At 43.2% G+C, this 14,653-nt stretch overlaps 1 protein-coding gene across 1 annotated transcript in view; it reads left to right on the top strand.

Annotated features, from left to right (window-relative positions):
• Positions 1–14,653, top strand: part of LOC118383144 (coronin-6-like) — a 35,830-nt gene that overhangs the window by 3,666 nt on the left and 17,511 nt on the right. Inside the window, exon 2 of the mRNA XM_052529272.1 lies at positions 3,266–3,465. Within this exon, the coding sequence (XP_052385232.1) occupies positions 3,268–3,465 (198 nt within the window). The 5' untranslated portion in view covers positions 3,266–3,267. The remainder of the gene's footprint in view (positions 1–3,265; positions 3,466–14,653) is intronic.

Genomic DNA, 14,653 nt, shown 5'->3' with positions numbered 1-14,653 from the left:
GACTATATACAGAGTATTACGGTACAGAGTCAATGTGGAGGCTATATACAGGGTATTACGGTACAGAGTCAATGTGGAGACTATATACAGGGTATTACGGTACATAGTCAATGTGGAGGCTATATACAGGGGGTACCGGTACAGAGTCAATGTGGAGGCTATATACAGGGGTACTGGTACAGAGTCAATGTGGAGGCTATATACAGGGGGTACCGGTACAGAGTCAATGTGGAGGCTATATACAGGGGGTACCGGTACAGAGTCAATGTGGAGGCTATATACAGGGGTACTGGTACAGAGTCAATGTGGAGGCTATATACAGGGGGTACCGGTACAGAGTCAACGTGGAGGCTATATACAGGGGGTACCGGTACAGAGTCAATGTGGAGGCTATATACAGGGGGTACCGGTACAGAGTCAATGTGGAGGCTATATACAGGGGGTACCGGTACAGAGTCAATGTGGAGGCTATATACAGGGGGTACCGGTACAGAGTCAATGTGGAGGCTATATACAGGGGGTACTGGTACAGAGTCAATGTGGAGGCTATATACAGGGTATTACGGTACAGAGTCAATGTGGAGGCTATATACAGGGAGTACTGGTACAGAGTGTGAGGGGGAACCAGTTAGTTGAGGTAATTGAGGTAATATGTACATGTAGGTAGAGTTATTAAAGTGACTATGCAGAGATGACAACAACAGAGAGTAGCAGCAGTGTAAAAGAGGGGGAGGATGTTTCCATGTGTGTTATTTCATAGTTTTGATGTCTTCACTATTATTCTACAATGTAGAAAATAGTACAAATAAATAAAATCCCTTGATTGAGTAGATGTTTCCAAACCTTTGACTGGTACTGTATATATAGTGTAACATTGGGATGCAAACTCAAAATGTAATACATTTCAACTCTATATATGACATGGTACATGTGCAAAACTGATAGAGACATACCCCAAGCGACTTACAGCTGTAATCACAGCAAAAGGTGGCGCTACAATGTATTAACTTAAGGGGGCTGAATAATTTTGCAGGCCCAATTTTTCAGTTTTTGATTTGTTAAAAAAATTGTCGTTCCACTTCATGATTGTGTCCCACTTGTTGTTGATTCTTCACAAAAAGATACAGTTTTATATCTTTATGTTTGAAGCCTGAAATGTGGCAAAACGTCGCAAAGTTCAAGGGGGCCGAATACTTTCGCAAGGCACTGTATATGACATGGTACAGGTATCTCTCATTCATCACATGGTACAGGTATCTCTCATTCATCACATGGTACAGGTATCTCTCATTCATCACATGGTACAGGTATCTCTCATTCATCACATGGTACAGGTATCTCTCATTCATCACATGGTACAGGTATCTCTCATTCATCACATGGTACAGGTATCTCTCATTCATCACATGGTACAGGTATCTCTCATTCATCACATGGTACAGGTATCTCTCATTCATCACATGGTACAGGTATCTCTCATTCATCACATGGTACAGGTATCTCTCATTCATCACATGGTACAGGTATCTCTCATTCATCACATGGTACAGGTATCTCTCATTCATCACATGGTACAGGTATCTCTCATTCATCACATGGTACAGGTATCTCTCATTCATCACATGGTACAGGTATCTCTCATTCATCACATGGTACAGGTATCTCTCATTCATCACATGGTACAGGTATCTCTCATTCATCACATGGTACAGGTATCTCTCATTCATCACATGGTACAGGTATCTCTCATTCATCACATGGTACAGGTATCTCTCATTCATCACATGGTACAGGTATCTCTCATTCATCACATGGTACAGGTATCTCTCATTCATCACATGGTACAGGTATCTCTCATTCATCACATGGTACAGGTATCTCTCATTCATCACATGGTACAGGGGGCTTATTTTAACCATGTGTGTGAGTTGTATACCTTTGTACAACACGATAGTTTCATCAGCTGTGAGACGCCTGTGTTGTGACAAAACTGCACATTTTAGAGTAACATTTTATTGTCCCCAGCACAAGGTGCACCTGTGTAATGACCATGCTGTTAAATCAGCGTCTTGCTATGCCACACCTGTCAATTGGAATGGATTATCTTGGCGAAGGAGAAATGCTCACTAACAGGGATGTAAACAAAATTGTGCACAAAATCCGAGAGAAATAAGCTTTTTGTGCGTATGTAACATTTCTGGGATCTTTTATTTCAGCTCATGAAACATGGGACCAACACTTTACATGTTGCGTTTATATTTTTTGTTCCGTGTACATCACAGAAGACTGAAATATAACAAAACCGTTTGACATAGAAACACCAAAAAAAAGTTTATTAATTATGACATTATGAAAAATATCGACCCATGAAATAATATTCCACCCATGAGGCCTCGAGGTCATTCAACCACAGGAAAAGGAAAGGAAACCCAATCCTGTGGACGGGTTCAACAACTCCAATACTTCAACAGCAAAGTTAGTGCTTCTACACCTGCATTGCTTGCTGTTTGGGGGTTTTAGGCTGGGTTTCTGTACAGCACTTTGAGATATCAGCTGATGTACGAAGGGGCTATATAAATACATTCGATTTGATTTGATTTGTTGCTTTGAAAAAATGTCATTCCTGTTCATCATGTTAGACTATAACTGTACACTATAAATAAAGATGTTCCTTGAATATTTTTGCACATGAGCATTATTATTTACCTATCCCAACATAGGCATGTATTATTTATCCCAACATCGGGATATGCATAGGCACTTTAGGAACTCATGCACTTGTGTAAACCTCATTAAAGCTACAACACTGTCAGTGTTCAACCAAAACATGTGATGACAATTACAACAGAACAGATGAACCAAAATGACATTTACGCTCACGGGTGACCAAAAAGAACTATCTGAAAGCCACATCTCTAGTCTTTTGATATCGCAATAACCCAGCATTAATAAACCTGCACCCAGTATCAATAACCCAACAAAATGTTGGGGTTGTTTGGATGACCCAACTGCTGAATTACAGGCATTGGGTCATAGTGTATCTTCTCAATGGAGGAGGAGAGATCAGTCGGATGATTCACATGATACGAGACCTATATTCGTCATAAATTATGAAATGATCGATTAAATTATTAAATGATCGATTGATGGAAATTGCATATCTGAGATTGTCAATCTCTCCCCCGCCCACACCTCCATCTTTGTCTTACCCTCTCCCACTCAACTTTATCTCTCCCCCCGACCCCTCCCTCCCTCGTCTCTATAGCGATGAGTCGCAGCATCGTACGACAGAGTAAGTTCCGACACGTCTTTGGCCAGGCGGTGAAGACGGAGCAGGGCTACGATGACATACGCGTTTCCAAGGTGACGTGGGACAGCTCGTTCTGTGCCGTCAACCCAAAGTTCCTGGCCGTCATCGTGGAGTCCAGTGGGGGCGGAGCCTTCCTCGTCCTGCCCCTCTCTAAGGTCAGTAAAGGAGCAATCCGCAGTTTAAACTAATAGCAAAGCAGTAACCCAACCACTTCTTTTGGTTAACAGCTGTAGGTCTGGAGGTCAAGGGTATCTGTTCTTGACCTTAAATACCTGTATTTGAAAGCAAGTCTATGGGCCGAAAGGACAGTCATCCATGGTTCGGATTTGTTTCCAAAGCCACTAGGTTTCTTCCTAGGTTTTGGCCTTTCTAGGGAGTTTTTCCTAGGCACCGTGCTTCTACACCTGCATTGCTTGCTGTTTGGGGTTTTAGGCTGGGTTTCTGTACAGCACTTTGTGACATCAGCTGATGTACGAAGGGCTATATAAATACATTTGATTTGATTTGATTTTGATTTACTAAAACTATTTTAACGTTATAGCCACTGCTAACCAAAAATGGGATAGGATAGGGAAAACTCACAATATATAAAAAATGTGTGACCCATTGAAATAAACTCAACGACATGGATCAGGATTCAACCAGCACTCAATGTGCTAACGTCACTACGCCTCTACTGTCTCTCTGTGTGTGTGTGTACAGTAATCTCTACGCCCCTACTGTCTCTGTGTGTGTGTGTACAGTAATCACTACGCCTCTAATGCCTCTGTGTGTGTGTGTGTACAGTAATCTCTACGCCCCTACTGTCTCTGTGTGTGTGTGTACAGTAATCTCTACGCCTCTACTGTCTCTGTGTGTGTGTGTGTGTGTGTGTGTGTGTGTGTGTGTGTGTGTGTGTGTGTGTGTGTGTGTGTGTACAGTAATCTCTACGCCCCTACTGTCTCTGTGTGTGTGTGTGTGTGTGTGTGTGTGTGTGTGTGTGTGTGTACAGTACTGTCTCTGTGTGTGTGTGTCTACGCCCCTACTGTCTCTGTGTGTGTGTGTACAGTAATCTCTACGCCCCTACTGTCTCTGTGTGTGTGTGTACAGTAATCTCTATGCCCCTACTGTCTCTCTGTGTGTGTGTGTGTGTGTGTGTGTCTGTGTGTGTGTGTGTGTGTGTGTACAGTAACAGTAATGCCTCTGTGTGTGTGTGTACAGTCCCTACTGTCTCTGTGTGTGTGTGTGTGTGTGTGTGTGTGTGTGTGTGTGTGTGTGTATGTGTGTGTGTGTGTGTGTGTGTGTGTACAGTACGTCTAATGTGTCTGTGTGTGTGTGTGTACAGTAATCTCTACGCCCCTACTGTCTCTGTGTGTGTGTGTGTGTGTGTGTGTGTGTGTGTGTGTGTGTGTGTGTGTGTGTGTGTGTGTGTGTGTACAGTGTGTGTGTACAGTCTCTACGCCCCTACTGTCTCTGTGTGTGTGTGTGTGTGTGTGTGTGTGTGTGTGTGTGTGTGTGTGTGTGTGTGTGTGTGTGTGTGTGTGTGTGTACAGTAATCTCTACGCCCCTACTGTCTCTGTCTCTGTGTGTGTGTGTGTGTGTGTGTGTGTGTGTGTGTGTGTGTGTGTGTGTGTGTGTGTGTGTGTGTGTGTGTGTGTGTGTGTGTACAGTAATCTCTACGCCCCTACTGTCTCTGTGTGTGTGTGTGTGTGTGTGTGTGTGTGTGTGTGTGTGTGTGTGTGTGTGTGTACAGTAATCTCTACGCCCTACTGTCTCTGTGTGTGTGTGTGTGTGTGTGTGTGTGTGTGTGTGTGTGTGTGTGTGTGTGTGTGTGTGTGTGTGTGTGTGTGTGTGTGTTTCACCCCTATAGGGGTCTTCTCTCTTGGGCCAGATTCTACAAGTGGTTGCTTTGTTCACCAGAGCAAAGTTCTGCACCTGTTTCATTCCACAGGGAAGAACACACAGGAACAATAAAACTAAAGGCAGAACACACAGGAACAATAAAACTAAAGGCAGAACACACAGGAACAATAAAACTAAAGGAAGAACACACAGGAACAATAAAACTAAAGGAAGAACACACAGGAACAATAAAACTAAAGGAAGAACACACAGGAACAATAAAACTAAAGGAACAACACACAGGAACAATAGAACTAAAGGAAGAACACACAGGAACAATAAAACTAAAGGAAGAACACACAGAAACAATAAAACTAAAGGAAGAACACACAGGAACAATAAAACTAAAGGAAGAACACACAGGAACAATAAAACTAAAGGAAGAACACACAGGAACAATAAAACTAAAGGAAGAACACACAGGAACAATAAAACTAAAGGAAGAACACACAGGAACAATAAAACTAAAGGAAGAACACACAGGAACAATAAAACTAAAGGAAGAACACACAGGAACAATAAAACTAAAGGAAGAACACACAGGAACAATAAAACTAAAGGAAGAACACACAGGAACAATAAAACTAAAGGAAGAACACACAGGAACAATAAAACTAAAGGAAGAACACACAGGAACAATAAAACTAAAGGAAGAACACACAGGAACAATAAAACTAAAGGAAGAACACACAGGAACAATAAAACTAAAGGAAGAACACACAGGAACAATAAAACTAAAGGAAGAACAAATATGTTAACAGGAAATAAGTATAGATTAATAAGTATAGCTTCATAAGTATAGATTTAGCTACAACCACATCATTCATCTCAAGGTAGCCAGATGAGACAACCACATCATTCATCTCAAGGTAGCCAGGTGAGACAACCACATCATTCATCTCAAGGTAGCCAGATGAGACAACCACATCATTCATCTCAAGGTAGCCAGGTGAGACAACCACATCATTCATCTCAAGGTAGCCAGGTGAGACAACCACATCATTCATCTCAAGGTAGCCAGGTGAGACAACCACATCATTCATCTCAAGGTAGCCAGGTGAGACAACCACATCATTCATCTCAAGGTAGCCAGATGAGACAACCACATCATTCATCTCAAGGTAGCCAGGTGAGACAACCACATCATTCATCTCAAGGTAGCCAGATGAGACAACCACATCATTCATCTCAAGGTAGCCAGGTGAGACAACCACATCATTCATCTCAAGGTAGCCAGGTGAGACAACCACATCATTCATCTCAAGGTAGCCAGGTGAGACAACCACATCATTCATCTCAAGGTAGCCAGATGAGACAACCACATCATTCATCTCAAGGTAGCCAGGTGAGACAACCACATCATTCATCTCAAGGTAGCCAGGTGAGACAACCACATCATTCATCTCAAGGTAGCCAGGTGAGACAACCACATCATTCATCTCAAGGTAGCCAGGTGAGACAACCACATCATTCATCTCAAGGTAGCCAGGTGAGACAACCACATCATTCATCTCAAGGTAGCCAGGTGAGACAACCACATCATTCATCTCAAGGTAGCCAGGTGAGACAACCACATCATTCATCTCAAGGTAGCCAGATGAGACAACCACATCATTCATCTCAAGGTAGCCAGGTGAGACAACCACATCATTCATCTCAAGGTAGCCAGGTGAGACAACCACATCATTCATCTCAAGGTAGCCAGGTGAGACAACCACATCATTCATATCAAGGTAGCCAGGTGAGACAACCACATCATTCATCTCAAGGTAGCCAGGTGAGACAACCACGTATCACAGTGTTAGTAAGGGAAACTTTCCTCAATAAAGCAGCTATGTATGAGCAGAAACGTTGGCTAATTAATAAATGTATTGCATCAATATAGCAATAGAACACCATGCAACCTTATTTTTCTTTTTATGCGGGTGTTGGTTACAGGCTGTGTTGGTAACAGGCTGTGTTGGTAACAGGCTGTTTTGGTAACAGGCTGTGTTGGTAACAGGCTATGTTGGTAACAGGCTGTGTTGGTAACAGGCGTCTGCTAAACAGACTGGTAAATGTTAAATGTAATGTTTGTAACAGGCTATGTTGGTAACAGGCTGTGTTGGTAACAGGCTGTGTTGGTAACAGGCTGTGTTGGTAACAGGCTGTGTTGGTAACAGGCTGTGTTTGTAACAGGCTGTGTTGGTAACAGGCTGTGTTGGTAACAGGCTGTGTTGGTAACAGGCTGTGTTGGTAACATGGTGTGTTTGTAACAGGCTGTGTTGGTAACAGGCTGTGTTGGTAACATGGTGTGTTTGTAACAGGCTGTGTTGGTAACAGGCTGTGTTGGTAACAGGCTGTGTTGGTAACAGGCTGTGTTGGTAACAGGCTGTGTTGGTAACAGGCTGTGTTGGTAACAGGCTGTGTTGGTAACAGGCTGTGTTGGTAACAGGCTGTGTTGGTAACAGGCTGTGTTGGTAACAGAGTGTGTTTGTAACAGGCTGTGTTGGTAACAGGCTGTGTTGGTAACAGGCTGTGTTGGTAACAGGCTGTGTTGGTAACAGGCTGTGTTTGTAACAGGGTGTGTTGGTAACAGAGTGTGTTTGTAACAGGCTGTGTTGGTAACAGAGTGTGTTTGTAACAGGCTGTGTTGGTAACAGAGTGTGTTTGTAACAGGCTGTGTTGGTAACAGAGTGTGTTTGTAACAGGCTGTGTTGGTAACAGAGTGTGTCGGTAACAGAGTGTGTCGGTAACAGAGTGTGTCGGTAACAGAGTGTGTCGGTAACAGAGTGTGTCGGTAACAGGATGTGTCGGTAACAGAGTGTGTCGGTAACAGAGTGTGTCGGTAACAGAGTGTGTCGGTAACAGAGTGTGTCGGTAACAGAGTGTGTTTGTAACAGGCTGTGTTGGTAACAGAGTGTGTCGGTAACAGGTGTGTTGGTAACAGAGTGTGTCGGTAACAGGTGTGTTGGTAACAGGTGTGTGTGTAACAGGCTGTGTTGGTAACAGAGTGTGTTTGTAACAGGCTGAGTTGGTAACAGAGTGTGTCGGTAACAGAGTGTGTCGGTAACAGAGTGTGTCGGTAACAGGATGTGTTGGTAACAGGATGTGTTGATAACAGTAACAGAGTGTGTCGGTAACAGAGTGTGTCGGTAACAGAGTGTGTTGGTAACAGGATGTGTTGGTAACAGGATGTGTTGATAACAGGGTGTGTCGGTAACAGGGTGTGTCGGTAACAGAGTGTGTCGGTAACAGGATGTGTCGGTAACAGGATGTGTCGGTAACAGAGTGTGTTGGTAACAGGCTGTGTTGGTAACAGAGTGTGTTTGTAACAGGCTGAGTTGGTAACAGAGTGTGTCGGTAACAGAGTGTGTCGGTAACAGAATGTGTCGGTAACAGGATGTGTTGGTAACAGAGTGTGTTGGTAACAGGCTGTGTTGGTAACAGAGTGTGTTTGTAACAGGCTGAGTCGGTAACAGAGTGTGTCGGTAACAGAGTGTGTCGGTAACAGGATGTGTTGGTAACAGGATGTGTTGATAACAGAGTGTGTCGGTAACAGAGTGTGTCGGTAACAGAGTGTGTCGGTAACAGGATGTGTTGGTAACGGTAACAGGATGTGTTGATAACAGGGTGTGTCGGTAACAGAGTGTGTCGGTAACAGAGTGTGTCGGTAACAGAGTGTGTCGGTAACAGGATGTGTTGGTAACAGGATGTGTTGATAACAGAGTGTGTTGGTAACAGAGTGTGTTTGTAACAGGCTGTGTGTCGGTAACAGAGTGTGTTTGTAACAGGCTGTGTTGGTAACAGAGTGTGTTGGTAACAGGCTGTGTTGGTAACAGGCTGTGTTGGTAACAGGCTGTGTTGGTAACAGGCTGTGTTGGTAACAAGGTGTGTATGTAACAGGCTGTGTTTGTAACAGGCTGTGTATGTTGGCCTCCTTATTCAGTCTGTATACACATCCTTGCTAGGGGATTAATTCAGCTGTTGTTGAAGTCTAGTGAGGTATGTGTTTTTGGTGTTATCTCTCTATGGAGGACAAAGCTCCTGAGATGTACCGTTGGTCTCCTCAGTCTATCCTCACACATCAAGATGTACCGTTGGTCTCCTCAGTCTATCTTCACACAGCAAGGTGTACCGTTGGTCTCCTCAGTCTATCCTCACACATCAAGATGTACCGTTGGTCTCCTCAGTCTATCCTCACACAGCAAGGTGTACCGTTGGTCTCCTCAGTCTATCCTCACACATCAAGATGTACCGTTGGTCTCCTCAGTCTATCCTCACACAGCAAGGTGTTGCCTAAAACAGGGTTTTCCTACCTTCACTTAGACAGCGCAGGTCCCCCTACCTAACACTATAATCAAATCAAATCAAATTGATTTATATAGCCCTTCGTACATCAGCTGATCTCAAAGTGCTGTACAGAAACCCAGCCTAAAACCCCAAACAGCAAGCAATGCAGGTGTAGAAGCACGGTGGCTAAGAAAAAATCCCTGGAAAGGCAGGAACCTAGGAAGAAACCTAGAGAGGAACCAGGCTGTGAGGTGTGGCCTGTCCTCTTCTGGCTGTGCCGGGTGGAGATTGTAACAGAACATGGCCAAGATGTTCAAATGTTCATAAATGACCAGCATGGTCAAATAATAATAATCACAGGCAGAACAGTTGAAACTAGAGCAGCAGCACGGTCAGATGGACTGGGGACAGCAAGGAGTCATCATGTCAGGTAGTCCTGAGGCATGGTCATAGGGCTCAGGTCCTTCGAGAGAGAGAAAGAAAGAGAGAAAGAGAGAATTAGAGAGAGCACACTTAAATTCACACAGGACACCGGATAGGACAGGAGAAGTACTCCAGATATAACAAACTGACCCTAGCCCCCCGACACATAAACTACTGCAGCATAAATACTGGAGGCTGAGACAGGAGGGAGACACTGTGGCTCCATCCGTGGACACCCCCGGACAGGGCCAAACAGGAAGGATATAACCCCACCCACTTTGCCAAAGCACAGCCCCCACACCACTAGAGGGATATCTTCAACCACCAACTTACCATCCTGAGACAAGGCCGAGTATACCCCACAAAGTTCTCCGCCATGGCACAACCCAAGGGGGGGCGCCAACCCAGACAGGAAGATCACATCAGTGACTCAACCCACTCAAGTGACGCACCCTTCCTACTCAGAGATGTTTTTTTTTTATACGGACTCAGACCATAAAGGAGAGAGAGAGAGACAGAGAGAGAGAGACATCGACAGAGAGACAGAGAGAGAGATTCATGAAATTAACACTGCCACTCCCTCTCTCTCCATCCAAGGTGTATGAATTGAGGAGCAAACCGACGTGGCTGAATATCCTCTTCAATTCAGAGAGGGGGGAGATAGACATGGTTATATATTAGATGGATGGACAGAGGGAAGCAGAGTAGGAGAGAGGGGGAGATAGACATGGTTATATATTAGATGGATGGACAGAGGGAAGCAGAGTAGGAGAGAGGGGGAGATAGACATGGTTATATATTAGATGGATGGGACAGAGGGAAGCAGAGTAGGAGAGAGGGGGAGATAGACATGGTTATATATTAGATGGATGGACAGAGGGAAGCAGAGTAGGAGAGAGGGGGAGATAGACATGGTTATATATTAGATGGATGGGACAGAGGGAAGCAGTTATATATTAGATGGATGGGACAGAGAGAGTAGGAGGGGAGATAGACATGGTTATATATTAGATGGATGGGACAGAGGGAAGCAGAGTAGGAGAGAGGGGGGAGATAGACATGGTTATATATTAGATGGATGGACAGAGGGAAGCAGAGTAGGAGAGAGGGGGAGATAGACATGGTTATATATTAGATGGATGGACAGAGGGAAGCAGAGTAGGAGAGAGGGGGAGATAGACATGGTTATATATTAGATGGATGGACAGAGGGAAGCAGAGTAGGAGAGAGGGGGAGATAGACATGGTTATATATTAGATGGATGGGCAGAGGGAAGCAGAGTAGGAGAGAGGGGGAGATAGACATGGTTATATATTAGATGGATGGGACAGAGGGAAGCAGAGTAGGAGAGAGGGGGGAGATAGACATGGTTATATATTAGATGGATGGACAGAGGGAAGCAGAGTAGGAGAGAGGGGAGATAGACATGGTTATATATTAGATGGATGGACAGAGGGAAGCAGAGTAGGAGAGAGGGGGAGAGATAGACATGGTTATATATTAGATGGATGGACAGAGGGAAGCAGAGTAGGAGAGAGGGGGAGATAGACATGGTTATATATTAGATGGATGGAGAGTCTATATATACAGTTGAAGTCGGAAGTTTACATACAATTAGGTCGGAATTATTAAAACTCATTTTTTAACCACTCCAAGAATTTCTTCTTAATAAACTATAGTTTTGGCAAGTCGGTTAGGACATCTACTTTGTGCATGACACAAGTCATTTTTCCGACAATTGTTTACAAACAGATTATTTCACTTATAATTCACTGTGTCACAATTCCAGTGGGTCAGAAGTTTACATACACTACGTTGACTGTGCCTTTAAACAGCTTGGAAAATTCCAGAAAATGATGTCAAGGCTACAAAGATTGTACTTTTTGGATAAATGTCATCGGGTCTGAACAAAAACAAAAATAGAACTGTTTGGCCATAATGACCATCGTTATGTTTGGAGGAAAAAGGGGGAGGCTTGCAAGCTGAAGAACACCATCCCAACCGTGAAGCACGGGGGAGTTAGCATCATGTTGTGGGGGGTGCTTTGCTGCATGAGGGACTGGTGCACTTCACAAAATAGATGGCCTCATGATGAGGACAATGATGTGTATATATTGAAGCAACATCTCAAGACATCAGTTAAGTTAAAGCTTGGTCGCAAATGGGTCTTCCAAATGGACAATGACCCCAAGCATACTTCCAAAGTTGTGGCAAAATGGCTTAAGGACAACAAAGTCAAGGTATTGGAGTGGCCATCACAAAGCCCTGACCTCAATCCTATAGTAAATTTGTGGACAGAACTGAAAAAGAGTGTGTGAGCAAGGAGCCCTACAAACCTGACTCAGTTTCACCAGCTCATGTAGCTGCCTTAAACTAAAAGAACAATGATGCATTGTGTCTTCTCAGCCCAGAGTTAACACTTGGTGGAAGCTCCTTTGGCAGCCATGACAGCTGTGATTCATTGTGAATAAGATTCAACCAACTTCGCACAACTCTTAGGGCAACATTTTTCCATCGTTTTTGTCAAAATTGCTCAAGCTCAGTAAATTTGGTTAGGAGTCATTGATGGACAGCAATTATCAAACCTTGTGTCTGGTTTTCAAGCAAATTTATGTCAGGACTGCGGCTGGACCACTCAGGACAAGCCATTCTGGTGTCTTTGGCATTAAATATTTGGTGATATTCCTGCTGAAAATACAACTATATCCCAATGTTAGATTTTCAGAAGACTGAGGCACGGTTTCCACAAATGTTTTATATGGGCTATGCGCCATTCAAATGGATTTTTATCCTAACAAACGCCCTAATCTCTGCCAGTGACAAGCATACCCATAACATGAGGCTGCCACCACAGTACATCTTAATTTTTATTTATTTGGAAAATGTTCATATATCATTTTCTTTCACTTTGAAACTTGTGGAATAGGTTGTGTAGATCTGTAGAAAAAATAGATTTCGATTTTTTTAAAATAGATTTTAGATTTAAATTTAAGGCAGCAAAATGTGAAGACTATGCAATGGGTGTGGAGAAAGTTTTTCTTTGAATGATTTGTAAATGTTTGCATTTGGTTGTCACGTGGAATGTGGGGTTTGGTTGTTACGTGGAATGTGGGGTTTGGTTGTTACGTGGAATGTGGGGTTTGGTTGTCACGTGGAATGTGGGGTTTGGTTGTTACGTGGAATGTGGGGTTTGGTTGTCACGTGGAATGTGGGGTTTGGTTGTCACGTGGAATGTGGGGTTTGGTTGTCACGTGGAATGTGGGGTTTGGTTGTCACGTGGAATGTGGGGTTTGGTTGTCACCTGGAATGTGGGGTTTGGTTGTCACGTGGAATGTGGGGTTTGGTTGTCACGTGGAATGTGGGGTTTGGTTGTCACGTGGAATGTGGGGTTTGGTTGTCATGTGGAATGATCATCATCATCACAATCATGTAACGGTTTTCTTGTGGTGAAGGAGAGGCGGACCAAAATGCAGTGTGGTTTCTATTCATAGTTCTTTAATAAAGAAAACTATACATGAACAGACTAACAAAACAATAAACGTGAGAAAACCTAAACAGCCCGATCTGGTGCGAACACAGAGACAGGAACAATCACCCAAAAACACACAGTGAAACCCAGGCTACCGAAGTATGATTCTCAATCAGAGACAACTAATGACACCTGCCTCTGATTGAGAACCATACTAGGCCGAAACATAGAAATACCCAAAATCATAGAAAAACAAACATAGACTGCCCACCCAAACTCACGCCCTGACCATACTAAATAATGACAAAACAAAGGAAATAAAGTTCAGAACGTGACAAATCAACTGTATTATAAAACATTTTGGGAACGGTTGTGGGAAATTCCATGGGTAACAGAATGACATCATGGGTTCCTGATCTGTACTATACAGAAATGCATAATGATGAATGTCATTCTCTTCACGGTGATAGGTACACAAGGGAGAATAACGTAGAATCCTACGTTGCATGTTTTGGTATCATTCTACACACTGGCTATTATTTTAATGAGCTCCGCCTCTGCAAACAAGACCAAATTTGGTTGGTCCTGACCTGACCAAATCTGTACCAATCATAAAACGTCTATGTTTCACAGGCTTGGACACCACAGCAGTAGAGTACAGTACATTACAGTACAACACAGTAGATTATAATGTACTCTAATCTAATCTCCTCTCCTGAACTATACTCTACTGTTTTCTAAGACGCATTTTCTATCTGTTTGACCAGAAATAAAAGCATTTGTTTATCCCTGATTTTCAGAATGGAAAATGTTTTAAACATTTATATATATTCTTTAATTTCAGAGAATTATAGCCTAGACTCATAGCTTTCATTTGACACCAAATGTATATGTTAGTGCCTTATACATGGAAATGCCCTTGTTACAATCCAACCCACTGTAGCCATGTTGTTAGGGGATAGATACATATTTCTGAGCACTAGGATGTAGAGTGAACTAACTAGATGTCTATTGTTGTTGCTAGGATGTAGAGTGAACTAACTAGATGTCTATTGTTGTTGCTAGGATGTAGAGTGAACTAACTAGATGTCTATTGTTGTTGCTAGGATGTAGAGTGAACTAACTAGATGTCTATTGTTGTTGCTAGGATGTAGAGTGAACTAACTAGATGTCTATTGTTGTTGCTAGGATGTAGAGTGAACTAACTAGATGTCTATTGCTGTTGCTAGGATGTAGAGTGAACTAACTAGAGATGTCTATTGTTGTTGCTTGTTGCTAGGATGTAGAGTGAACTAACT

This window comes from Oncorhynchus keta, chromosome 11 (assembly GCF_023373465.1).
Source record: "Oncorhynchus keta strain PuntledgeMale-10-30-2019 chromosome 11, Oket_V2, whole genome shotgun sequence".
In the NCBI taxonomy this organism is placed as follows: Eukaryota; Metazoa; Chordata; class Actinopteri; order Salmoniformes; family Salmonidae; genus Oncorhynchus; species Oncorhynchus keta.
This window is presented reverse-complemented; position numbering and strand designations above follow the sequence as displayed.